Source organism: Leopardus geoffroyi, chromosome B2, assembly GCF_018350155.1.
Source record: "Leopardus geoffroyi isolate Oge1 chromosome B2, O.geoffroyi_Oge1_pat1.0, whole genome shotgun sequence".
NCBI classification, from domain to species: domain Eukaryota; kingdom Metazoa; phylum Chordata; class Mammalia; order Carnivora; family Felidae; genus Leopardus; species Leopardus geoffroyi.
Genome location: NC_059332.1, coordinates 72,134,868 through 72,160,370, shown reverse-complemented (window position 1 = coordinate 72,160,370; position 25,503 = coordinate 72,134,868). Strand labels below are relative to the sequence as shown.

General features: G+C 35.0%; 1 protein-coding gene across 19 annotated transcripts in view; it reads right to left on the bottom strand.

The window, feature by feature from the left end:
• Positions 1-25,503, bottom strand: part of TTK (TTK protein kinase) — a 43,568-nt gene that overhangs the window by 12,291 nt on the left and 5,774 nt on the right. For 6 of the 19 annotated variants that reach the window (XM_045498872.1, XM_045498857.1, XM_045498855.1 and 3 more), the window contains 12 exons: positions 22,714-22,857; positions 21,898-22,012; positions 21,669-21,741; positions 21,483-21,574; positions 19,684-19,774; positions 18,584-18,704; positions 14,035-14,183; positions 9,771-9,907; positions 8,060-8,183; positions 5,223-5,315; positions 817-974; positions 535-686 (listed from right to left, as the gene is read on the bottom strand). In XM_045498872.1, the coding sequence (XP_045354828.1) occupies positions 535-686; positions 817-974; positions 5,223-5,315; positions 8,060-8,183; positions 9,771-9,907; positions 14,035-14,183; positions 18,584-18,704; positions 19,684-19,774; positions 21,483-21,574; positions 21,669-21,741; positions 21,898-22,012; positions 22,714-22,857 (1,449 nt within the window). The remainder of the gene's footprint in view (positions 1-534; positions 687-816; positions 975-5,222; positions 5,316-8,059; positions 8,184-9,770; positions 9,908-14,034; positions 14,184-18,583; positions 18,705-19,683; positions 19,775-21,482; positions 21,575-21,668; positions 21,742-21,897; positions 22,013-22,713; positions 22,858-25,503) is intronic. The other 13 variants (XM_045498863.1, XM_045498861.1, XM_045498860.1 and 10 more) reach the window with 3 other exon arrangements.

Here is a 25,503-nt window from a genome sequence, read left to right as displayed (position 1 = left end):
ACATGAGGAGAAAAATTACAATTAATCTAGGTTAGCAGTTATTTTTTAAAAAGGATAAGGTAAAGGCAGAGAAGCCCTAAAAAGAACCAAGTCCAAGTAAAAAAAAAAAACAACCTAGGGCTAACAATTGAAAAAGAATAAAACCAACTCCCACACAAGGGACACAATACAAAACGACTATCATAATGAGTACAATAAACATCTCAGATCTTTGGGATGCCTGAACCCCAAAGTCTCAGATCTGCTATAACTGAACTATTTGGAGACACAGGATAATGGACTATGTTAATACTAATAAAGATATGGGTATATTTTGCACTATTGATGCATTATGGCTGTGGGGACTTGAGTTCATGCACTATATCCTTTGGTTAACGGTGTTTTAAAGAAATGTTTTTTGTGCCTTCATCTTTAAATGAGCGTCCAAATATTTAGTTTATCTAGTCTAGAGGTGCCAACAACAAATACCTAAAAATCGTAAGATGACACTATTAATGATTATTGTAACTCAGCATATAACGAGTTTTAAAATACCATGTTGATGAATTGTGTAAACTGCCTCCAACATATTTTTCCAGTAACTTTTACGTTCCCATGGATTGATGGATTTTTTCTTTTTGAGCCAACTATTAAGATCTATATTTCCACATTCCATTACCATGTAAATGTACTGGTCCGTGATTTCACTGCCATTAAAAACAAAAACAACAACAAAATACATGGTTAGCCTACACTATTAAGACTAAGTATTTATCTTCTTTATCTGTAGAATTATAGCAAAATAGTGTTCTTTTTATATTAAAAAAAAATCCTTACTAATCATAAAGTCGGATGATCTTATCACTGTGTTGTTGTAGTTTATTCAAATAAGCAATTTCATTCCGATAACTATCGATTGTTTGATTATCTGCTTCTTCTAAGTTCACATACTTTATAGCATGTATCTGTTTCTTTTCATTCAATACCTGGAATACCTATATAGAACAAAAGAAAAAGTTTAGAATGCACTACTTTTACACTATCACAATATCTCTAAATTTATTAGAATTTTAGGTTGAGAAATACCGATATGAATAATTAAACGTGTCTGGGCTTATTTTGAGTATTCAAGGGAAAAAAAATATGTTAGGAGAGTTAACAGACCATTCTCAACTACCTATGACAATGGGCATTCAATAACACAAAGGCATAAACATAAAAAGTTTTTATAACAACATATAAGAAAGATTATTTAAATTTCATATCTATTCATAACACTGTTGGGTTGCCCTGACCAAAAAAATAACCTAAAGCAAAAGACATTCAAAAATGTTAAGAGGGGTGCCTGGGTGGCTTAATTGGTTGAGCGTCTGACTCTTGGTTTTGGCTCAGGTCGTGATCCCAAAGTCACGGGATAGAGCTCAGCAGGGAATGTGAAGCCTGCTTAAGATTTTTCTCTCTCCCACCACTGCTGCCCCCTTCTCTGTTTGCACTCATGCACATGCTCTCTCTTTCATAAATAAATGAATTAAATAAATAAATAATTCAATAAAATGTTAAGAACTACTAAGGGCTTTCATAAAGAGTCAATTCATTTCACAGATGGTGTTTTTTCCACTGTGCCTGGAATTGGCATCTCATTCATGTGGTATTTTAAAATATGTAATAATTGTAAGCTATTTGTATATTCAGTTGTGAAAAGTAGATTAGATCAAAGTTTATGAATTTTTCTTTAAGTAGGCTTCACACCCAGCTCAGAGCACAATGTGGGGTTTGAACTCACACCCTGAGATCAAAACCTGAGCTCAGATCAAGAATCTGTAGCTTAACTGACTGAGCCACCCAGGCGCCCCAGATTAGGTCCCATTTTCAAAGTCAAGTTGACAAGAACAAGATGTTCCTATAAGCCCACTGACAGGTATGGGTCAAACAGCTCTGGCTATAATGACAGTCAACTTCTAAGCAATAGGGCAGATAATAAATACATTTTGAAAAGTAGAAAATACAGTTAATGTGTCCAACTTTCAGAAAACATGCAAGAGGCATGAGGCTTCTAAAATGCAAGTATACAAATACAAATGCCATTATAAGCAAGAAAAATTACATTCATTCATCCCTTTTGACAAAATGAAGTAAAATATCATTTATTTAAAAACCATTTAACCTTGACCAGGTGGGGGCAAGGATATGAAGAGAATGAATGTGTACATGAGATTCATGCATTTACAACTGTACTAATAAGGACAGTCTATCAAGCAGTCAGGTATAATTACTTGAAAATTTTAAATATAAAACTAACAAAGTATTACTGGTTTTATTTGCACACACAGCAAATTAGACAAAGAGGGGCATTAAAACAGTGATAGGGCAAGAGACCGCAGAAAAGAGCAAAGGATGATAAAAGGAATTTTAAAACAGTGTAAAGCCACTTTGTATATGGTAAACAGCCTTCTAAACCTTAGAGAATTGAGAGTACCTACCACTCTAGTAGAATTAAAATGTTGTTAGTAGTTCCTACCACACAGGGTTGGAAGGATGACCAAGATGGATGTGTCTGGAATGTAGCAAAGTTAGCTACCATCATTAAGGACAATTAGGACAGAATGAAGTGGACATTTTAAAACCTATTAAAGTTGTAAGGTATATCAGAAAAAGAGATTTGCAAGATATTAAAACTATATAATAAGATCTCAAAGTTTTGAAGGAAATAAAAACTTTTCAATCAACTTTTTGCACGTATGTGCTTTTACTCCCCTACTGCCCCTCTTCTGGCAAAATTCTTACAATAACTGATGATTAGATAGCCTCTACTTCCATCTCATAGAGATAGTATCAGAGTTATAATTTTCAGTTTCATGGGAAGTTGGTGAAAGAACTAGACAGGCTAGTATCATGACTATTCCTATTAGCCTCCATGACCTTCCTAAATGTTCTTAATACTGTATGTTGGCCACTGCCTAAACTCTAGAATAGAGCATAAATGGTTAGTTTCACAAAGCATGTTACCCTCTTTCCCTGAGGTACATTGATTTTGTCAACTCCACCATAATAATTAAATTAAAAAATGATAATATAATCACACTAAAAAAAATATGGGCCAGTCGTGTCTTTATCATCTGACCCTTCACTTAAGCTAACATCTTCATTATGCTCCAAGGAAAAAATGTTTAAAACACCGTCAAGATTATTTTACATCCTCTGAAAACATGCCACTAAATAAGTATCTCACCTGGACACTATTCAACTATAGCTAAAGTAATAAAGGTTAACAAAAGAATTTCTATTAAAGCAACTAAATCAGATAATTCAAATATATTGATAAAAATCAATTGTCCCTTTATTCCCATGCCTGAAATCTGAGACAAGGGAAAGAAGAAAATGTATACAAAAAAGGAATGAATATTATTGAACTGCTACTCATAGTAATGTACACACCTTTTTATAATAAGTTAACGAGACCATCTTAAACAAATCTAGCTATTGTTAGTTGGCTTAGAAAATACAGTAAAACTTAAACCCAACAGGCTGTGCTTCATACATCATCCTTAACAACTTATAACAGCAAAACAGTTGAGGAGGGACATTCATTCAACAAATAACTTCACTCTGTCATGTTCTAGGTAGTATTCTAGATAACAGAGCAAACACTGTTGAGCAAACCAGACAAACATCCCTATCTTGATGCAACTATATTCAAGTTCAGGAAGACACAAACAACAAACCAAATAAGTAAATTACAAAGCACAGAGGATGGGCTACAGAGAAAAATAAAGAAGGAAATGGAGCTCACCAGTGACTGGAAGGTTAAGAGTTGTGGTACTAAAGAGTATGGCCAAGGAAGGCCTGATTGAGAAGATATTTGAGCAAAGACATGAGGAGATCTAGAGGAAAACTGACTCTTATGTTAAAATACACCAGGAAAGCAAGGATTAAATCAATGAAACTAGGGATACGGCTATTATAATAATCCAGATGAAAAGATGGCAGTTGTTTTGAACAAAATGATAGTAGTGGAGGTGGTGAGAAATAGGCAAATGTTAGATATGCTCTGAGGTAGAACCAACAAGATTTACCAACTGACTGGGTGTATGTGTGAGAGAAAGTGAGGTCAATTATGATTTCAGAGTTTTTGGCCTAGTTAGTGGAAGAATGAAGTTGCCATTTACTGAACTGGGAAAGACTATGGAGCCAGAGTTATGTTTGGGACATATTAAGTTTTAAATATCTAGTAGACACCCAAGGAGAGATAGTGAGCAATGAGACTGGATATACAAGTCTGGAATTCAAGTGGGAGGTCTAAGCTAGAAAGATGTTTAAGAACTGTCAGCATATACATGGTATCTAAAACCATGAGTCTGGACAACACCAAAGGAGTAAAGTGAGTTTAGAAAGAGAAGAAAAGAGGTCAAGGACTAAACCCTGGGGGTGCACCAGGGTTGCACCATTAGGATGGGGGACAAGAACACTTAAAAGGAATGGCCAATTGGAGAAGAGGAAAACTGAGGGAGGCCAAGTGGGAATAAAAAAAAAAGTTCCAATAAGAAAAGAACAATCAACTCTCCCAAATGCTAAGTAACCCAAATTAAAGCAAAGAATTAGATTTAATAAAAACATTGAGATCACTGGTGATCTTGATAGCAATTGTTTTGCTAAGTGATAAAGGTAAAAATCTGACTGAAGTGGATTTAAGAGAACCGAATGAGAAGAACTAAAGATGGTAAGTTTAGACAGGTCTTTTGAGATGCCTTCCACCCAGAAAAGCAGAACCATGTAAATTTAGAGCTCAAATACATTTAGAAAATGATCTAGTCTAATTCCAGAAACTCTCATTACTAAATTGTTTTTGAAATGAAAAACTCAAAAAACTCAAAATATTAATCATATATCTTGCTGAATCATCCTAAAATATTATTTACAACATGCCCTACCTGATGTTTAGAAAGATTCTTTTATGATAATACATAGCTTCATTTGCCACCCCAAATCCATGTTAATGTCATTTAGAGAAGAAATCTAGAGGCATAGGACATCAGAGGGAAGAACAGAGAATTAGACTTAGGAGATAGGTCTAAAGAGATATGCCATTTGTTGGAAAGAGGGAATGGGAGCAGGGGATAAGGATATTTTTGGCTCAAAAGCAATATGGGCCCCTAGATGTTAAGAAAAAAGAGCCCCAAAGGGTAAAAAGACAAAGAAAGGAAAGCTGAAAATATTTTTCTTTCTTAAATATTTAAGATACTTACCTTACTTGAGCCTCCACTTCCTATCTGCTTCAATATGGAATAAATTCTTCCTTTAACTGAAATGCATTCATTTGTTGAAGAGGATGCTGAAATCTAAATAATATATAAAGATTCAAAGGTGCAAAGAATATGCCTGAGAAACTAGCTTGCATTTAGTACAGTGAAATGCTTCCAATTTTTAAATTATCTTAAATTTCAAGTAATTAGATATTAGTCACAATATTTTAAAGAGGAAGTTTACATATTTTAGTCAAATTAATAAACTTATTAATATATAGATAGACTTCCAAGGTCTCCCCTCTAACTTGCCTTTACGTAATTTAAAAAAATTTTTTTTTTTTCAACGTTTATTTATTTTTGGGACAGAGAGAGACAGAGCATGAACGGGGGAGGGGCAGAGAGAGAGGGAGACACAGAATCGGAAACAGGCTCCAGGCTCTGAGCCATCAGCCCAGAGCCCGATGCGGGGCTCGAACTCACGGACCGCGAGATCGTGACCTGGCTGAAGTCGGGCGCTTAACCGACTGCGCCACCCAGGCGCCCCGCCTTTACGTAATTTAAAAAAAAATTTTTTAATTTAAGTATAGTTGACATACAGTGTTCACCTTTACTTCTTAACATAAATAAATAGAAGATTCAGGGGAGAAAACACTTAATGCCAATACACAAACTCACAAGCTATTACTTTTCACCTTATTCTTTTTTCTTATATATCCCTCTTCACTTACATACATGCATAAATAATTATATCTAAATTCTTTTTCCTCATTTAGCACTACATTATAAGGGAAGCAGTATGCTAGCTCCAGAGTCAATCAGACAAATGCAAATTTCAGCAATGCCCCCTTTCTGCTGAATGATGTTCAACAAGTTAGTTAATTTGAACTTCAGCATCTACCTTGGCAAACTTGTAGCTGATGTACTATTGCAACAGACCCCATTTCCCTTCCCTTATGCCAGAGCTCTCAGAGGATCTATAAATGCTTCACACAGATGGAGTGCAGTGAGAGGACCCATTCCAAGCTGACAAGAAAGCTGAAGACACAAAGCGCATCTGATTAGCTGATTTACTAAGTTGAAACGGGTCTGTCTGAATAAACCTCAATTTAACCAAGTCCTGCTTTAAATCCCAAATGGTAGAAATCTCTCATGTAATCTCTTTCTTTACCTTTTAACCTCAGGGGTTAAAAAACACTATTGAGTCATGAAATATGTTTTCTGTAAGAAAGTATTAGGCTTTGAAATATGTACCTGTTATTTTTCATTCAGTTATAATTTCAGAAAGGCTTTTCACTACCTACTCCCACCCCTCTTCCTTTTGGAGCATCTTCTCGCACTTAAACTGAAAACTTCTGAGAGGAAAGAAAGCAGTTCAATGTTTTTGCCCCCTAACTGCTGACAGTTGTTAGAGTAAGTAATTCTGACTTATTTCTGACTCAATACTAATGTGAAGTTCAGTTTCCTACATAGGACATTCCACATCCCCCTTAGCCCATCCTCCTCACTGTGGCGAGAGTAACTTTTTTCAAAATGCAAATAAGATCACTTCACTTTCCTGCTCCAATCTGTTACACAGCTTCTTATCCCTCTTGGGGTAAAGTTCAAAGGGCCCAGAGGAACCCTAAGGATCACCTCGTCCCTCTTGGACTCTTTTTAGTTTCCTCCTGACACTGGCCTTTTCTAGAAGGCTGCTGGCCCATTCATGTGGTCATGACTTGACTTCTAGATATCAACTCAAACAGGGTCTGACATGAGGAAGAGTTCAACAATGTATGGACAAACCTGATCATCTTTTTCTCCTTAGTAATTTATTATTCTGCTTCAATCTTCAAAATACTATTTCTCTTTCCATAGGATAATCTATTGTCAGCTTTTTTGTTCTTTATTAATTGCAAAATATACATAACAAAAATTTGCATTTTACTCTACACCCATTAAACAGTAACTCCTCATTCCTCCCTCCCTCTAGACAGTGGTGACCATTGTTCCACTTTTTGTTAGCTAATTTTTTTTTTTTAATCTCTCAATATGTAATAGCTAATTACCTGTTTGTGTGTGTGTGTGTGTTTTGCTGCTTTATTTAAATAACAATTGCTGCTATCTTTTCTTTACTAAGTAGCAGGCTCCGCCGTACAAGTTCCATATATGTTAACTAATTTAATCTTCACAATTATCCTCTATGGTAGGTATCTTTATTATCCCCACCTTATAGATGATGAAATGGCCACAGAAAATTTAAGTAACTTACAAAAGGTCACATAGTTGGTAAGTAGTGAGGCCAAGATTCATGGCCAGAAAGCTCTCTTCAAAGTTCATGCTTTCCACCAGTATTTAGTGGCCACTCAGATAGTTATTAGAAACTAATTTTAATAGTATTGATATCAGGAGTATTTTTTCTCCAGATGACAATACAATTGCCTCGCCAGCAAAAATTTTCCTATTTTTATAATTACTTTATATTTTAGTAGCATCTTATATTGCTATTCTGATATTCTTGAAAATTTACCTGCATATTAATCAGCCAGTGAAATGAGGCTGCACAGTTAATAGTAGGCTTAAGTAGTGAAACAGAATAAAAAGTTACCTAAATTACAAGACAAATTTTGCCTAGCTATTCAAACTGGATCTTTTGGCCTAGTTCATGAAAAAGCTTCATTAGCTTCTTCAATAACTAACCTCTCAAAGTCACAAGGCACCCTTAATAGGTTTTCCCTATTAAGAGTTTTGCCTAAGAATGGACAAGTTCTTAAGGCCTTTCCTAACAACTAGATGCTATGAAAATAAAATCTTTGGATCATACCTTAAACATATACCATCATAAATAAAATTTATCAAACCTGTAAAGTTTGAAGTGGAGTAACAGGTATTTGCTGCTGCTGCTGGAAACAGGCAAGTTGGCTATAAGGTGTTGACAACTGACAAGCAGGTGGAAAGTCATTCTTTACAACTGGAGTTCTAAAACTAGGAAAGAAATGGTTTTAATTTAAAACATGAAAAATGTAGAAACAAGATTCTGACTCAGTGCTTGTGTGATTTTAAAAGATGCATATAAACTTAAATGTATTACATCAAACCGAATCCACATCAGTTTTCATAATATAGCTAAGTTATTTATTCTAGATATACTATCACCAGAAATTTCATTTTGAGGAAATTCTTTCTGAAAGTAATTTTTTGTCCCTAGACAAGAAATCCTTACTAGTAAAATTAATAAGATGGCATTTAAAAGTGAAGTTGGGGTTATTTTAGAAGAATTTAGCCAATGCAAAGGTCAGCCTATGGCATACGAGTGCTTTTTAACAATAGTGCTCTACAACAGCATGCTAGAAATATCAGAAAGCCAATTACATTACAGGAGTTTGGACTTTTGAGATTAAAGCTGTTGAGTTCACATTTGTGTTTTGCTTATCTTATTCACTATCACATCCTCAACACCTAGAAGAGTGCTTGGCACAAAGGAGTTCAAATACTTGTTGACAATATATAACCTAACTTCACAAAAAATAACTATATCACTATTCTAGTTATCAACTTTCTTTAAAATATTCCACATATGGGGTGTCTAGGTGGCACAATAGGTCAAGCATCCAATTCTTGGCTTCAGCTCAGGTCATGATCTCGCAGTTCATGAGTTCAAGCCCCACATCAGGCTCTGTAGAGAGTCTGCTTGGGATCCCCTCTCTCCTTTTCTCTGTTCCTCCCCTGCTCTCTCTCTCTCTCAAAATAAATAAATAAACTTAAAAAAAAATTAAAATATTCCACATATAATAAAATGAAGTAATATATAGCAAAACTATATTAAATTGGTAAGAGCCCAGGTTATAAAACTTCTAAGGCCAGTTCTAATTAAAATCAAAGATTACATTATGAAAATTAAAAACAAAAGGCATCATGGACTTAAGTTATCCTCTAAGACATTAAAAATATAGCTACTAGTTGGATGATATAATGTGCCACATTCCTTTATTTTCTTTCTTTGAAATGTCATAATTTGCTTTTGCAATATCCCTGTGTTTCCTATCAATCAGCATTGACCATCCAATTTCTTTACTCATCCCTCATTCCCATACACTCAAGTCTTTTACCTTTGAACACTCCCAGAACTATGTGACCTATACAACCAACTTCTTTCAGAAACTATCACATTCCAATTAAAAACCCTCCTTTGCTATAAAATGTAGCTACCCTTTATCATGTATAAGAATGCTAACCTTTAAAATACCTCCTTCAGTTACACAAAGATATCCATGTAGCAATGTGTAATTACCAAGAAGTTTTACATATTTAGAGTATTTATAGATTGTTGGTACAAATTACAATAGGACAGAGACTTTCAAAACAATCCTTAAAAATGTATTGTAGCCACCTTCCCCTCCCCTTTTACAGGTGAAATAACTGATGCTCAGAAAAATAATATAAATTTGGAAACTCTTTAAAGTAACAGAGCAGGATTCAACTTCAGATCTATTTAACCCCGATGGTTAAACCCCGATGCCCCAGTGGCATGTTATTTCCACTGTGCCAAACTAGAATGCCAAAAGTAATTACCAGCTCATGTAATCATCCAAGGCACTGCTACTGGGTGTCTTACAAACAGATTTTGGGTCAATCCATTTAGGTGCTGATATTGGTGGTGACTGCTTTGAAACTGAAAAGGCAGGTTGCTCAAAAGTGGTTTGTTTCTGCTAAAAAAAAAAAATAAATAAATCACGATTTACAGTTTTTAGACACCTGTTCAATAGCTTTACAAACATTTTAATTTCTAAAAGAAAAAATAATGTAATACACAAACATGCTAAAATAAGTAAACATATGTATTCCAGACTTCCAATAACTTTTTAGTATAGCTTTCACTCTAAGTTCTGAAGCCTATTATATTTTCTTCAAAAGGATTACAAGGAGAGGGAAGACTCATGGTATTGTTTAACAAAACAGGATCTAATATCCTCTGCCATCAGGACTACTATAACCATTACTGAACTTCTATAATCTAAATAAGTACTCTGTACTTCTGAAAACTTAGCTTCCTTTAATCAATAAAACCACAGTATATGGGATATAGGAATGGGTAGCTAAAGTGCAATTAAGGAAATGGTCAGAAGGGAGGAAGAAATTATTAATCAGAAGTAGGTGAAAGTTATCCAGAGTCTAATATCCTCAAGGAATGATGGGGAGTCACTAGGATGTCCAGAGATGATAGCAATGAGCAAGGAACAGGATGGTATATCCAAAAAACAGGAGCCTCAACAGGTCAGGGCTCTGTAAGAGAAGAAATGATCTGGATATAGCTACAGGGAGTTTTTAGCTATAAGGTAAGTGAGATGTGAAATAAAAACAATCTCTACTTGAGAGGGCTGCTGGAGAAGCAGTGACTTCAGGAAACCACATAATTCCTTTTTCTTCTTTTCATAAGTATGCTATCCAGTGGATTTTAGTATGTTCACAAGAGTACACAATCAGCACTATTTAATTACAGAACCTTTTCATCATCCTAAGAAACTCCATATCCATTAGTGGTCACCCTCCGTTCTCCACTCTTCCCAGTCTCTGGCAGCCGCTAATCTACTTTCTGCCTCTATATGGATTTGCCTATTCTGGACATTTCTTATAAATGGGATCACATAATATGTGGCCTTTTGTGATAGATTTCTTTCACTTAGCATGTCTTTAAAGTTCATCCACGTTGTAGCATTTGTTAGTACTTCATTACCTTTCATTGTTGAATAATAAAATGAAATAATGAAATTAGAGTACCACATTTTGTTTATTCACTCACCAGCTGTTGGATATTCGGGATTATTTCCACTTTTGGCAATTATGAATAATGCTGCTATGAACATGCAAGTACAAGTTTTTGTGTGGATATAGATTTTCAGTTTTCTTGAGTATATACTTATAAGTAGAATTGCTAGATCATATGATAACTCTATATTTAGCCTTCTGAGAAACTGCCATACCATTTTCCAAGAAACTACACCATTTTATATTCTTACCAGTAGTACATGAGGGTTCCAATTTATCCACTTCATCACCAACATTTGTTATTGTCTCTTTTAAATTATAGCCATCTTAGTGGGTATGCAGTGGTATCTCATTGTGGTTTTGATTTGCATTTCCCTAATGACAAATAAATGGTTTTGAGTCCTCTCACCCTGCTATTGACTTTCAAGTTTCAAAAAGAAAAAAGAAAAGATGCTGTTTCATATGATCCATGATTTAACCTATCAGGATTCTTCCCATCTAATATTTATTATTTACTTCATTACTTAGATCTTTAATTAAATAAGATAAAGTCTCTTCAATAAATGGTGTTGGGAACACTGGACAGCAACAAGCAAAAGAATGAAACTGGACCACTTTCTTGCACTATATACAAAAATTAAATCAAAATGGATTAAAGACTTGAATGTAAGACCCTACACCATAAAAGTTCTAGAAGAAAACACAGGCAGTAGGCTCCCTGACAGGAGTCTTAGCAAGGATTTTTTTGGATGTGATACCAAAAGCAAAGGCAACAAGGCAACAAAAGCAAAATAAGTAAGTGGGGCTATAATTGAACTTAAAGAGCTTCTGCGCAGCAAAGGAAATCATTAACAGAATGAAAAGGCAAACTACTGAATGGGAGAAAATATATGCAAATCATGTATCTGATAAGGGGTTAATATCCAAGATATATAATGAACCCCTACAATTCAATAGCAAAAAAGCAAACAATCCAATTAAAAATTGGGCAGAATATGTAAATATGTCTAAACATATAGACATATTTTTCCAAAGATATATAGGTAGCCAACAGGTAGAGAAAAAGACGTTCAACATCACTAATCATCAGGGAAATACAAATCAAAACCACATTGAGATACCACCTCATACCTGTTAGAATTTTGTCAAGAAGACAAAAACTAACAGTGTTGGCAAGGATGTGGAGAAAAGAGAATTCTTGTGCAATATTGGTAGGAATGTAAATCAGTGCAGCCACTATAGAAGACAGTAGGAAGTTTCCTCAAAAAATTAAAAATAGAACTATCATATGATCCAGCAGTTCCACTTCTGGGTATTTATCCAAAGAAAATGAAAATACTAACTCAAAAAGATACAATCTTATGTTCACTGCAGCATTATTTACTATAGTCATGACATGGAAACAACCTAAGTGTCCACTGATGGATGAACGGATAAAGAAAATATGGTGTGTGTATATATACATAGTATACAGTGGAGTATTAGCCATAAAAGAGAATGAAATCTTGCCATTTGTGACATGGATGGACGCTGATGGCATTAAGTGAAATAAGCCAGATATAGACAAATACTGCATAATATCACTTACATATGAATTAAAACAAACAAACAAACAAACAAAAAAAACGACTTCATAGATTCAGAGGGCAAATTAATGGTTGACAGTGGTGGGGATGGGTGGTGGACGAAACAGGTGAAAGGGATCAAAAGATACAAAGATAGGGTACCAGGGTGGCTCAGTCTGTTAAGCATCTGACTTTGGCTCAGGTCGTGATCTGGAGGTCCATGAGTTTGAGCCCCATGGCAGGCTCTGTGCTGACAGCTCAGAGCCTGGAGCCTGCTTCAGATTCTGTGTGCCTCTCTCTCTCTCTCTCTCTCTAATATAAATAAACATTAAATAAAGACATACAAAGGTATTTCCAGTTACAAAATAAGTTATGAGGATGCATGTGTAGCATGGTGGCTATATTTATTAATACTATATGCATATTTGAAAATTGCTAAGAGAGTAAATCTTGTAAGTTTCACTATAAGAAAAAAAATTGTGTAGCTGTATGGGTACAGATGTTAATTGAACTTATTATGGTGATCACTTCATAATTCAAATATTGAGTTAGATTGTACACCTGAAACTGATGTTATATGTCAATTACACCTCAATAAAAGAAAACACAAAAATACTTATTTTTCATAAAATATCTATATTCACATGTGATGATTTATTATTGTTATTTTTAGTAAGTTAATAAATATTTTTAAAATGTCTGTTTTACTTTCTAATACAGTAAATACAGATAAATATAACTTACATAAACAAAGCTCTTTAGTGGTCTTGATAATGAAGAGTATAAAGAGGATCCCAACACAAAAACATGTGAGAACCCACTGAGTTAGAATATAACTGAAAGTAGTGAGGACAGTATAGCCATGGACTATATATAGTATGACTCTCTAGTAGCCTACCAGATCATTCCTTCTGAAATGACCTTTGACCATCGGGAATGATCATTCAACCTGTTATAAATTCACATACAGTGTCTAGTCTATATTTTTCTATTTTATCCATGGGATAATAGGAAATTATCAAATCTTTTGTTACAGGATTGCACTGGTTCAGGGGTCAGCATATTGTATTCTGTAAAGGGCAAGGTAGTAAACATATGGGGCTTTTTAAGGCAGAGTCTCTGTTGCAACTAGTCAATTCTGCTGTTACAGTTCAAAAGCAGCCCTAGACAGTAAAAATGGGGATGGTTGTCTTCCAGTAAAACATACTTTACAGACAGGCTGAGAACTAGATTTGACCGATAGGCTGTAGTTTGCTGACCCCTGCACCAGTGTACCAGAAATCCAAAAGCACCACTGAAAATAAAAAAAGACTTCAGCTTGACATACACTTTTACTGAATCTGTCACTAGTAGTGATCATTGTTTTGTGAATAATAAGAAACATCCTTTAAGTAAACTATTCCACTAAAAATGGTACATAAGGATTTAATAAAAGAAAAAAATTTAACATAACCATCACGTTACAAATAATGGCAATGTTACACTTTAGAGGAAAAGAAAGTTACCTCTGTATCAACTTTTTGGGCTGTGTCTGGAATCTGCCACTGATTTGAAGATACAGCAGGATTCTGGTTTATACATTCTGACTTTCTCTTAGACTGCCATTGTTTCTGGTTACTCTCTGGAACCTTTGGTTCTTGATGTGCCTTAATTTCTGAAATTGCATTTGTTGTTGTTATCAATAAAAGGAAAGAATATTTGATAATAAAATTAAATCTGAAATACGAAACATGTTACAAACTATATTAGTACAAAGAGAGAAGGGGTGCTTTGGTTGCTCAGTTAGTTAGGTGAGCGACTTAGGCTCAGGTCACGATCTAGCAGTTTGTGAGTTCGAGCCCCACATCAGGCTCTGTGCTGACAGCTCGGAGCCTGGAGCCTGCTTCAGATACTGTGTCTCCTCCTCTCTCTACCCCTCCCCTGCTCACGCTTTGTGTCTCTCTGTCTCTCAATAATAAACGTTAAAAAAAAAAAAAAATTAGGAAAAAAACAAAAACAAAAAACAGAGAAACTAAAAACATTAAGCCAGCTGCTGACAACTGGCTTTTAATAAGTCATTTTACTAAGGTATAACACAGTCATGTTCCTAAGTTGCTACCTAGAGCTTTATCAGAGACCATTCTGAATTTAAACACTTCTGGTCTTCACCAGAAAACACCAAATAGGGGCGCCTGGGTGGCGCAGTCGGTTAAGTGTCCGACTTCAGCCAGGTCACGATCTCGCGGTCCGTGAGTTCGAGCCCCGCGTCAGGCTCTGGGCTGATGGCTCAGAGCCTGGAGCCTGTTTCCGATTCTGTGTCTCCCTCTCTCTCTGCCCCTCCCCCGTTCATGCTCTGTCTCTCTCTGTCCCAAAAATAAATAAAACGTTGAAAAAAAAAAAATTAAAAAAAAAGAAAACACCAAATAAATAAATAAAAAGTCAAAAACACATATATATCATAAGGTCTTACTAATAAAGAGAAGCTAATTTACCACTTTACATAGACCTCTAGTATTTTAATTTTTTGTTAATGTTTATTCATTTTTGAGACAGACAGAGCATGAGCAGGGGAGGGGCAGAGAGACAGGGAGACACAGAATCTGAAGCAGGTTCCAGGCTCTGAGCTGTCAGCACAGAGCCCGACGTGGGGCTCAAACTCACGGACCGCAAGATCACAACCTGAGCCAAAGTCAGATGCTTAACCGATTGAGCCATCAAGGTATCCATAGATCTTTAGTTTTTTAACAAAAATTTTACATTAAACTAGCCTGTAATTTATTTTCTTAATGGTCTCCCAACAAAAAAGCCTCAACACTATAGTTACTATCCTATGAATATCAATATTCACTATCACCATAGTGCAAAAATCCTAAACAAGTATGTACAACGGATAGATAAAAGGGATAATGAATTATGACTAAGTTATGTTTATTCTTAAATGTGAAGTTTGCGTAACATGTGAAAATCAATTTGATTTGCCATAATAACAGGACTAAGAAGAAAAATACATGATCAACTCAATAAATGCAGAAAAAGCATTTGACAAGATTCAACAGTCACAAAAAATATCTAATGATAATCTAGGTATAAAGCAAAATTCACTGTTTTGGTATTTGATTAAGAGTAGATAAAAAATCTACAGCAATTATTTCATACAAAGGTAAAATATGGAAAGCTTCCCTCTAAAATAAGTAATAAGATTGCCCACCTATCATCTCTTCTATTCATTATGATGTTACATGCAATACAAAGAAAAAAATGAAGGTTAAAAGGATAAGGAAAAAATGTTATATTATTTTCTTTCTACGAAAGAATTCATAGAAAAATGTTAGAATTATTCCGTGAATTTAGTAACTCACTGACTATATCTAAGATCAATAGCTAAAACCAGTTGTATTTTTATATACCAGCAACGAGGTAGAAGATGAAAACATAGTTTAAAAATATTCCATTCACCAACACAGCATTGAAAATGCCAGGTATCTAGCAAGAACTCTAGCAAAAGAGAAGAAAAACCTCTAACAGAAAATAGTTCTCGATAACATCTTAAATACTACTTAAATGAATGAAGGGATATATGCCAGATTAGTGGATTAGAAAACCTATCTGCTAAATGCCAACCTGTCCCATTAGGATCTCAATAAAAAAATCCCATTTTAAAAAAAGAATCTGGTAGATTCTAATATTTATATGGAAACCCAAAAGGCCCAATAGCTGATACAGCCTTGAAGATGAATGAAGTTGGAAGATTTTCCATTGATTGCAGTAAATAAGATAGCATTGGCACAAAGATCTATGGAACAGAGAAGAATCCAAAACTAGGTATCACAGGATATCTAATTTATAATTCACTAAGGGAGGGGCGCCTGGGTGGCTCAGTCAGTTAAGCATCAGACTCTTTTGGATCAGGTTATGATCTCATGGTTCATGAGTTTTGAGTCCTACGTCAGGCTCTGTGCTGACAACGTGGAGCCTGCTCAGGATTCTGTCTCCATCTCTCTCTGCCCCTCCCCTGCTCACTCTTTGTCTCTCTCTCTCAAAAATAAATAAATAAACATTATAATTCACTGACGGGAAAAGAGGGTCTTTTCAATAAATGATGCTGGACCGACTGGATATCCACATGAGGAAAAAAAAAAAACAACAGAATCTTGATACGTCATCTTACTTATACACAAATATTAAATTCAGTTAGAATGTAAGTCCATATGTGAAAGGCAAAATGATAAATCATCTAAAATATGCAGAAATATCATTACAATCTTGGAGCAGGCATAGATTTGTTAAAAGACATAGGAAATACCACAAAGGAAAAGACTGATAAATTAAAATGCATAATAATTAAGAATTTCTTTTCCTAAAAAGTCTTCACTACATAATGGGAGAAATTACTTGTAACACACATATCCAACAAAAGATATTATCTAGATGATATAAATATCTCCTAGAAATCAATGAGAAAAAGAAAGAAAACCCAAAAGAAAAATTGGCAAGAGTTTCAAACAAGTACTTCACAAGAGAATATCCAAATGGCCAATAAACATAAAAAAAGATGTTCAACATCATAAGCCATGAGAGAAGCGCAAATTAAAACCACAGTAAGATATCACTTAGCAGCATCCAAATGTCTAAAATTAAAAACCAACAATAAAACAATTGGGACTAATATGGAGCAAGAGCAACATCCCTGCTGGTCAAAGGGACCACCATTCTAGAAAACTGGCACTATTTGCCAAAGTTGAACATACACACATTCTGTGACCCTACAACCCCACTCTTTGGATACACTCAAAAGAAACGCGTATGAATGGAATGATATTTCAACAGACTGTACTCTCATGATTTGGGTGATTTTGTAATTGGCAGTTTTACTATATAATAAAGTATTACTGGCACTGTATAGGTACTCAACAAGTATTTACTGAAAAACATTAAATTAGGTATAAGATTAGTATTATTAACAAGCATATTTGGTAAAGATGATTTTTCAGTAATACCAGTTTATGATAGATGCCATGAAAATATCCTTCAAATACTAGGAAAAGGAATCTATTCCAAATCAAAATAATGGCAAATAGACCATTCTAGGGTGAATAACAGTCTCAGTTTGCTGGGAACTGATGGTCGTTCTGCTATATATAGAACTTTTCAGGGCTAACACCAGGGAAGTTCCAGGCTGGAAACCAAAGAGTCTCAACAAGCCTAGTATGTCCCAGTTTTCCTCTTCAGTCCAATTAAAGAAAAACATTAGTCAATGTGGAAAACTTTGTTTGGACAAGGATCATCCAATTCATGATCTTGTTCAAAAATCTCTAATGGTACTCTGATACCTACGAAAAAAAAAATGTAAGCGTGGAGTTCAGTTTACCTAGTTTTACCTCCTACTTCTGTATGACCTGTTACAGTTTTCTGCATAGACTATCTTTTGTTCCTAAAATATTTTATTCTTTGTTTTCATTATTTCCTCCATCTGAAATACTCTATCACTGCCATTTCTTCCTATTTAAACCCAAATAGTTCTTCACCTTTCTTCTCCATAAAACATGTTCTTACCCTAAACCAAATAGTTCCTCACATTTCTCCTTCTTCTGAATCCTCACAGCATTTTATTTATGTGCTTCTCAATATACCCTCTAAAATTCTACACAGCATTATATTTATCAGTCTGTCTCCCACACTGGATGGCAATCTCCTTGGGACTGTTTCATTCATTTATATCACCTTAGAACATATCATACTACTCATATAGTAGAAAATCAAATGTCCGATAAAAAAGACAATTATCATAAAGATACAACTTGTGTTTTTTTCCAGAAGAGTATTTGTCAAGCCAATTGAAAAACCTAACTCAGCCCCAATGTACTTTCCCTCCACTCTTGCTTTTACACAGCTTTTAGCCAAATAAAGTTCCACTGCTACAGAATTCAACACTTTTCATAGACTCTATATAATTCAATTGACATACAAGATAAAGGGACATATAGTCTTACATTGTAATTTGTAGATGGCTGGTCAACTTTCACAAGCACCAGAGTGCTATTCTTAATTAATAAAAGCCTATTTTGTCTCTCTTACCTTCTAATTTTGATAGAAGACTTGATTCAGTTTTATTCTTCAAGGTTACTGAATCTGTAATAAGTTCAGAACTCTTCTCATCCGACATCAGAGGTTCCTTGGAATGGATATTTTGAATAGACTACATGAAAAGAATAAGACATAAAAATAATAAAGTCTCATAAACAGTAATAGTACTAATTTGTCTTAGTGTTCAATAGACTAAAGTCTCATCTATGTGAAAAGATTGCTAAGAAAATTATCTACTATTATCAGATATAGACTCACAAACTGAGGAAAGATTAACTTCTTGAATTATTGACTAGAACAATGGAACTGGTCATAACCATAAATTTGGCCAATGTGCTTTCAATGGACATAATCAACTCATAAAATATAATCACTTAAAAATAGGGGTTGAAAATTTGAATATAACATAAGACATGCCTCATTATTTTGTGACTATGATGGTATTTTATCCCCAAAATAACATTAGTGAAAATTAAGATTTGCGTAAGTCTAAAACAGTAGTTATTCTAAAATCCAAAAAGTAAACTTTTTAAACAACTATGCACTATTCTCTAAGGTAGCTATGATCAGTTAAAATAATAAGCATAGACCATGAAAAAGATGAATTACAAAAAATATAAACTTGAAAAGACCCACATTGTGAGGCCAGGGGTTGAACTCAAGTACAATAAGAACAGTATGAGACTAAAACTGTTTCCAATCTTTGCATTTACAAAGACACATCACAATTTACTCTCATTGCTATATAAGATGTCCTGTCAGAACATATGATTAAACACACCAACCAAGAAACAGAATTTGGGGGGAATGACTCCCCTAGCTATTCCCAAACCCAACTAATCTGTTTAAATATAAGCATGATAAGTATTATGTCAAAGTTATCCCAGGAGATCATTGATCATTTCTCTACATGAAATGTACATGTTCCTCAACTTTGGAGGAACAGTTTAGGACTTCTGTACCACTTCCCACTAGTCGTCCTGTATCTCTTGGGGCTTCAGGAACACTGTTGGACCCCTTCCCCGGGAAAAACTCCATGGATCCTAGATCAGGAAACCTTGCTCCATATAAAGATTTAAAAATTAAAATACCTTTAAATTTCTCAATTCACTGGAATCATTTCCACTTGATTTAGATCCAGGTACAATCATATCTTGGCGTTCTGATCCAGAGGTCTGTCTGCTACCCACAAACCAAAATAGTTTTAATGCTTAATTTGAAATTAATCTTTTTAATGTGCTATTTTTTCCATTTTAAAATTGACTTCTTAACAATATATACACTTTTTAATTGGAAAGATCTCTTGAAAAATTATTTTTAAAAATAACATGATTGTAGTACAAACGTAATGAAGTTAGGTGCTGGGCAATGACGAAAAGGACAGATAAGTGGTAGGTGATTGTGTACTTCAGAACGTAATAAGTAACAATTGGGGCTAAGTAGGAATGTGGTAAAGAAGGGGACAGCAGTATGTAGGTGAAACCACACTTCGAAATGCAAGCAGCTTAAGGAAAAGGACTAGAGTATAAACCTTTCCATAGGCCTCCACAGTGCCAACCATACAGTGTATCATGGCAAGCACCAAGAAAATGGCTGGTTTTGTTTTATTTTTATTTTTTTATAATGGGAGAAAGTCTCCTTTTATTATTCGGAGAGGTATTTAAAATGGAGACAAGAAAAAAGTCATCTTATAAGATTCTGGACAACCAAAATACGCTTAGTATCTATCTTTAGTCAAGTGCTAAGTATAACAGAATTTTAATTAAAGATGCCAACTAAAAACAATCAGGGGCGCCTGGGTGGTTTAGTCAGTTAAGCATCCAATGACTCTTGATTTCAGCTCAGGTCATGATCTCACAGCTCGTGGGTTTGAGCCCTGCATTGAGCTCTGCGCTGACAGCATGAGCCAGCTTGGGATTTTCTGTCTCCCTCTCTCTCTGCCCCTCACCCTCTCCTGCTTGTGCACACACGTGTGCTCACTCTCTTTCTCAAAAATGAATAAATAAACATTTTATAAATAAATAAATAATAAAAACAACCTGTTGTGTTTCTGAAGTTTATTTGCAAAATGATTCTCTGGAATCCAAGGGGCTTTTTCTAATAGAAATAAGGTTATCAAGAAAGGTTAGAGTTAAGAAAAGACCAGAATTATTCCCTTAGCTAAGTTGGAAAACTAGATTCCCACTTCTTTTAAGGGGATAAATATCCAGGTTGAAGAAAGGAGAACACATTGGACGTGATGAACAATATTTCATCTCTACCTGCTCTGCCCCACCTCTTGATGCCCTGGGCTCTGTAGCAAATGAGTGAATTAATCATCTTTCCACTGATAGTTATTCTTTTCCTTGAACTTGCTAGCAAAGAAATTGTTCCTAGACCTCCTTCCACCCCTGCTATGAAGACTTTCACAAACATAAGAAACGGATTCTTACCAGAGAAACTACCCATAAGCGAGAAATGCCCAGATACTAGGAGTTTTTACCCCAAAGATGTCTGCATATATCTTTTAAGCTTAATGTTGATTTAATATTTTTTCCTCCATGTTCCATAATTTGTTAATCATTCCTTTTTTTTTTTTTTTTTTTTTTAAGATTTTTACCTTTAAGTAATCTCTACACCTCACATGGGGCTCAAACTCACAACCCTTACCTAGATCAAGAGTCACAGGTTCCACCAACAGAGCTAGCCAGGTGCCCCCATTTCTTTAATTTTTAATGAGCGAAAAGCAAAAAAAAGTCACATTCCCCACTCATTCCTTTGTCCCTAACCTTTAATACTAAGTAAAAATACTCAATCATAATTACTATTATGCAATAAAAAACTGTGTGACCATTCTGTCATCAATCTTTAAATATTGAAAACAAATTAAAAAAATAAAATTCAAACATACCTTTTTGTAAAACTTGGTACAACTGAATCATCTGTCTTCCCATAATCCGGGCTACTTAGAAGGTTAACTGGGACTCTTCCAAAAGGGCATGACTAGAAATGTTTTGAAAGATTAAGTAACCAACTAGGAAATAAGTATAGACCTCACCACTATCACTTTAATCAAGGTACATTAAAAATAACTTACCCGTTTAGCTTTCTTTGTTTGTTTCAAGGGATTTCGATGACCTGTTTCTGCATCTTGAGGGGGCAAGTTTTCTCTATACAAGAAGAAAATACCCCAATTTTTAAAAGAATATTAATAGGAATTGCCATTAACTGCTAATGTTATTACTCTAACACTAAAATACAGATGTAGATGTATAAATAACATAAATGTATGATGAACATTTAAAAAACAGATTCAGTTTCATTACCCATACAAAAACTTGGCTTTAGTAGTCTGTCCTCTGGAATCACAACTGATGTTCCTATTCTGTAAATGTCCAAGTGAATTGGGGAATGATTCTTGAGCAGTTAATATTGTAGATGCTATAAAAAAATTTAAATTGTAATTAAATTTATAAAGACATAAGAAATACACAAAAAGTAACCTCACAAATATGAATACTTAAAAAGATAATTCAGGGGCACCTCGGTGGCTCAGTCAGTTAAGAGTCTGACTTCAGCTCAGGTCACAATCTCGTGGTTCATGATTTCGAGCCCCACATCAAGCTCTATGCTGATAGCTCAGAGCCTGGAGCCTGCTTTGGATTCTGGGATTCTGTGTCCCCCTCTCTCCCTGCCCCTCCCCAATTGTACTTTCTCTCTTAAAAAAGATAATTCATAGTAAACATTTGTCCCCAAATAAGATATGCAGACATGAAGATGTTGTGAAGATAATTCTCTAAGTATACATGTAATGGTTTCAAAATTACATAATTGTTTCCCCAGAATAGAGGTATATTCCTTATTTCTAAAAAGTCATTCTCTTGCTTAGACTGAATTTTTTAATTTACTAATGAGTTTGATTAGCAAAAAAAAAAAAAAAAAAAAAAAAAAAAAAAAATTCCAACAGGGTTAATAAAGATTTTGGTACTTCTAAAAGCCCTACACCTCCTTTACATCTGAAATTTAATCTGAGACTTTGATCATTCTACACAGATGGTATTTTTCTTTAAAATGTTATCCTGAACTCTTTCTTGCCGGACAATCTACCACAGAAAAGTAGTAGCACACAGTAATACCCTTACCTGATAAACTCTTCTTTTCCTCCTCTGAAAGCAGCTGCTTTTTTTGAAGGTTTAAATTCCGAATGGCAATTTCTAGCATTTCCAGTGGTACTGCTCCACATTCTACAGCTTTATGAAGAAGTTGTTTACTTTTTTTGAAATTACCTAACAAAGTAAAAGAATTTTGTCATTTAAATGCAGCAATCTTCATTCCCCAGATACTTATTCATCAGGACCTAGGGAAAAAATTTAAAAGGCTTAGGTAAAAATATTTATTCCAAGATTCACATACCTTATTTCATAAACAAATAAAAGCAATTTCTCTCTTCTGGTAAGAATTCTTGTCAAATAGCTTACTTATATAATAAGTAGTTAACATAATTATGCATTCGTTTTAGCAACACTGCCCATTTTCAGAAGTAAAAGGAATATAACAAAGCAGTATAAAGCGGGGGCAGCAAAACCTAAATAAAACAGAAACTTAGGGGATGTAGTAAAAGGAAACACTAAGCTCTAGATGTTACTACAGTCCCAAGAGCATCAATCTGTTACAATGCAGTATAATAATCATTCATAACAACATTTAGTTATTAAGGATGACATATTTTGCTAAAGGGAATCCTCCATCAAAAGATTCATATTTTAAAAAACAGTAATAGGGACGCCTGGGTGGCTCAGTCTGTTGAGCGTCCGACTTCAGCTCAGGTCATACTCTCGCGGTTTGTGGGTTCGAGCCCCGTGACAAGTTTTGTACTGACAGCTCAGAGCCTAAAGCCTGCTTCAGATTGTGTCTCCCTCTCTCTCTGTCCACCCACCCCCCTACTCACACTCTCTCTCTCTCCTTCAAAAATAAACAAACATTAAATAAATAAATAAATAAATAAAGACTAGTCTTTAGCTATCAGACTTAGCTATGCCGCCCCCCAAATGTAAAATAACTGACACCACCATAATTATTTTTCTGACTACAGATAAACCACCAAATTTTCTTTCAATTGCCAACTTACTCAATATATTTTGTCTAGAATTTGATTTAAAATGTCAAATGTGTACATCATGTATCATATGGAATGTGTTATCAGCATTTCTGGGAGCCACTCAGCTATGCTACACACTTGGGCACTTAGGATTTAAAAATGATTAGGAAATCTCTATCTTCTGACAGTTTACAAATTTTAAGAATTTAAACATATCTGATAGTGGCTAAGTATACGTTTATTCAGAGTAGTGGTATTTCACAATTTAAGCATTTTAGGGCAGCAAAAGAAGGTAGGTTTAGATAAAAACTAGTAATTAGGGAGCTTAATAAAGTAACAGACCCCTGTGAGAGTCTGATAAAAAAATACCAAATGTCCTCTAACCATACACACCAAACTGCACATAGAATTTCAGAGATGTGCATACTTCCTAAAAGCCCATTCCTAATCTTGTCCAAAATAACTGCAATTTTGACCTTGAGTGATAAAATTTATTTTTTTACAGATAACAAAATTTGAGGTTTTCAATATTTGTGTGTTCTAAAGATACAAAACTTGTAGTTGCTATTGATAGGCCACAATACTTCAACAAATGCTTTAAGTAGAATGACGAAAAGAGAGAGGGTACTAAAGGCCTTGCCAAACTTCCTTGAACAAGCAAGGAGGAATCAATGTTCCTAGGCAGAAAAGGAATGTTTTTTTTAAAAGTCACCTGACAGGGGCGCCTGGGTGGCGCAGTCGGTTAAGCGTCCTACTTCAGCCAGGTCACGCTCTCGCGGTCCGTGAGGTCTAGCCCTGCGTCGGGCTCTGGGCTGATGGCTCAGAGCCTGGAGCCTATTTCCGATTCTGTGTCTCCCTCTCTCTCTGCCCCTCCCCCGTTCATGCTCTGTCTCTCTCTGTCCCAAAAATAAATAAACGTTGAAAAAAAAAAAAATAAAAAAAAATAAAAGTCACCTGACAGTGCACAGGATAGATTAGAGGTGATTCAGATAACTAGGACTCAGAAATCATGTAAACACGTAAAAGTTAACAGTTCTCAAACCATTTCCTGAGCTGTTACAGTGCTCTTCTCTACCCTCAATCCTGGGAAATACATGCCAGGGACTGAGCCCTGTTTTGGGCACCGTGATGGAAACTCTGGCTGAACCAAACCACTAGCGATAATGTGTGCATCACAGGTAACAAATAGGATTAGGGTTGGAGCAGAAACAAGACAGAGGGAAACAGTAACATGTGGCCAGAGGGCAGACTGAAGCCTCATGGATCCAAAAGCCCCAGAAATTAGAAAAGAAAAGACTAAGGAATGGGCAGGCTAAAAATGTGAGGAAGACATTGCCATAGTTCTATCCAAAAACTCAAGACTATGAAGAATCAAAAGAACAAGAAATAAAAGCTTCCACAGCAGTTTCCTTTTTTTTTTTTTAATTAAAAAGAAGAACTACCAATTAATGCTACAATTTTATTTTGGTGTATATATTTTAGTACTATGAAACCATAGTATAAGGAAAGCTTATCTAAGCACTAACTTAAGTATCTTATATGCTTCTCTCGCACAAATACTCAATGAAAAAGCCACTTTCCTTTAGACACTTCCTGAATCTAATTAATGGCACAAACACGATGTTCACTTACATCTCTGGATTATCTGTTACAAGTAGAAAAGCTAGTATAACAAACATTCTCTACATTGACACTTTGGTGGCATTCTTCCCCCATACTCTCACCTGACCAATTTTCATGCCTTTAGCCTCAAATTTTTACTTCATATGTATGATTTAATATTAGAATGTGAGTTACAGTGCGAAGTTAACATTTTTCAAATTTGGACTTGACA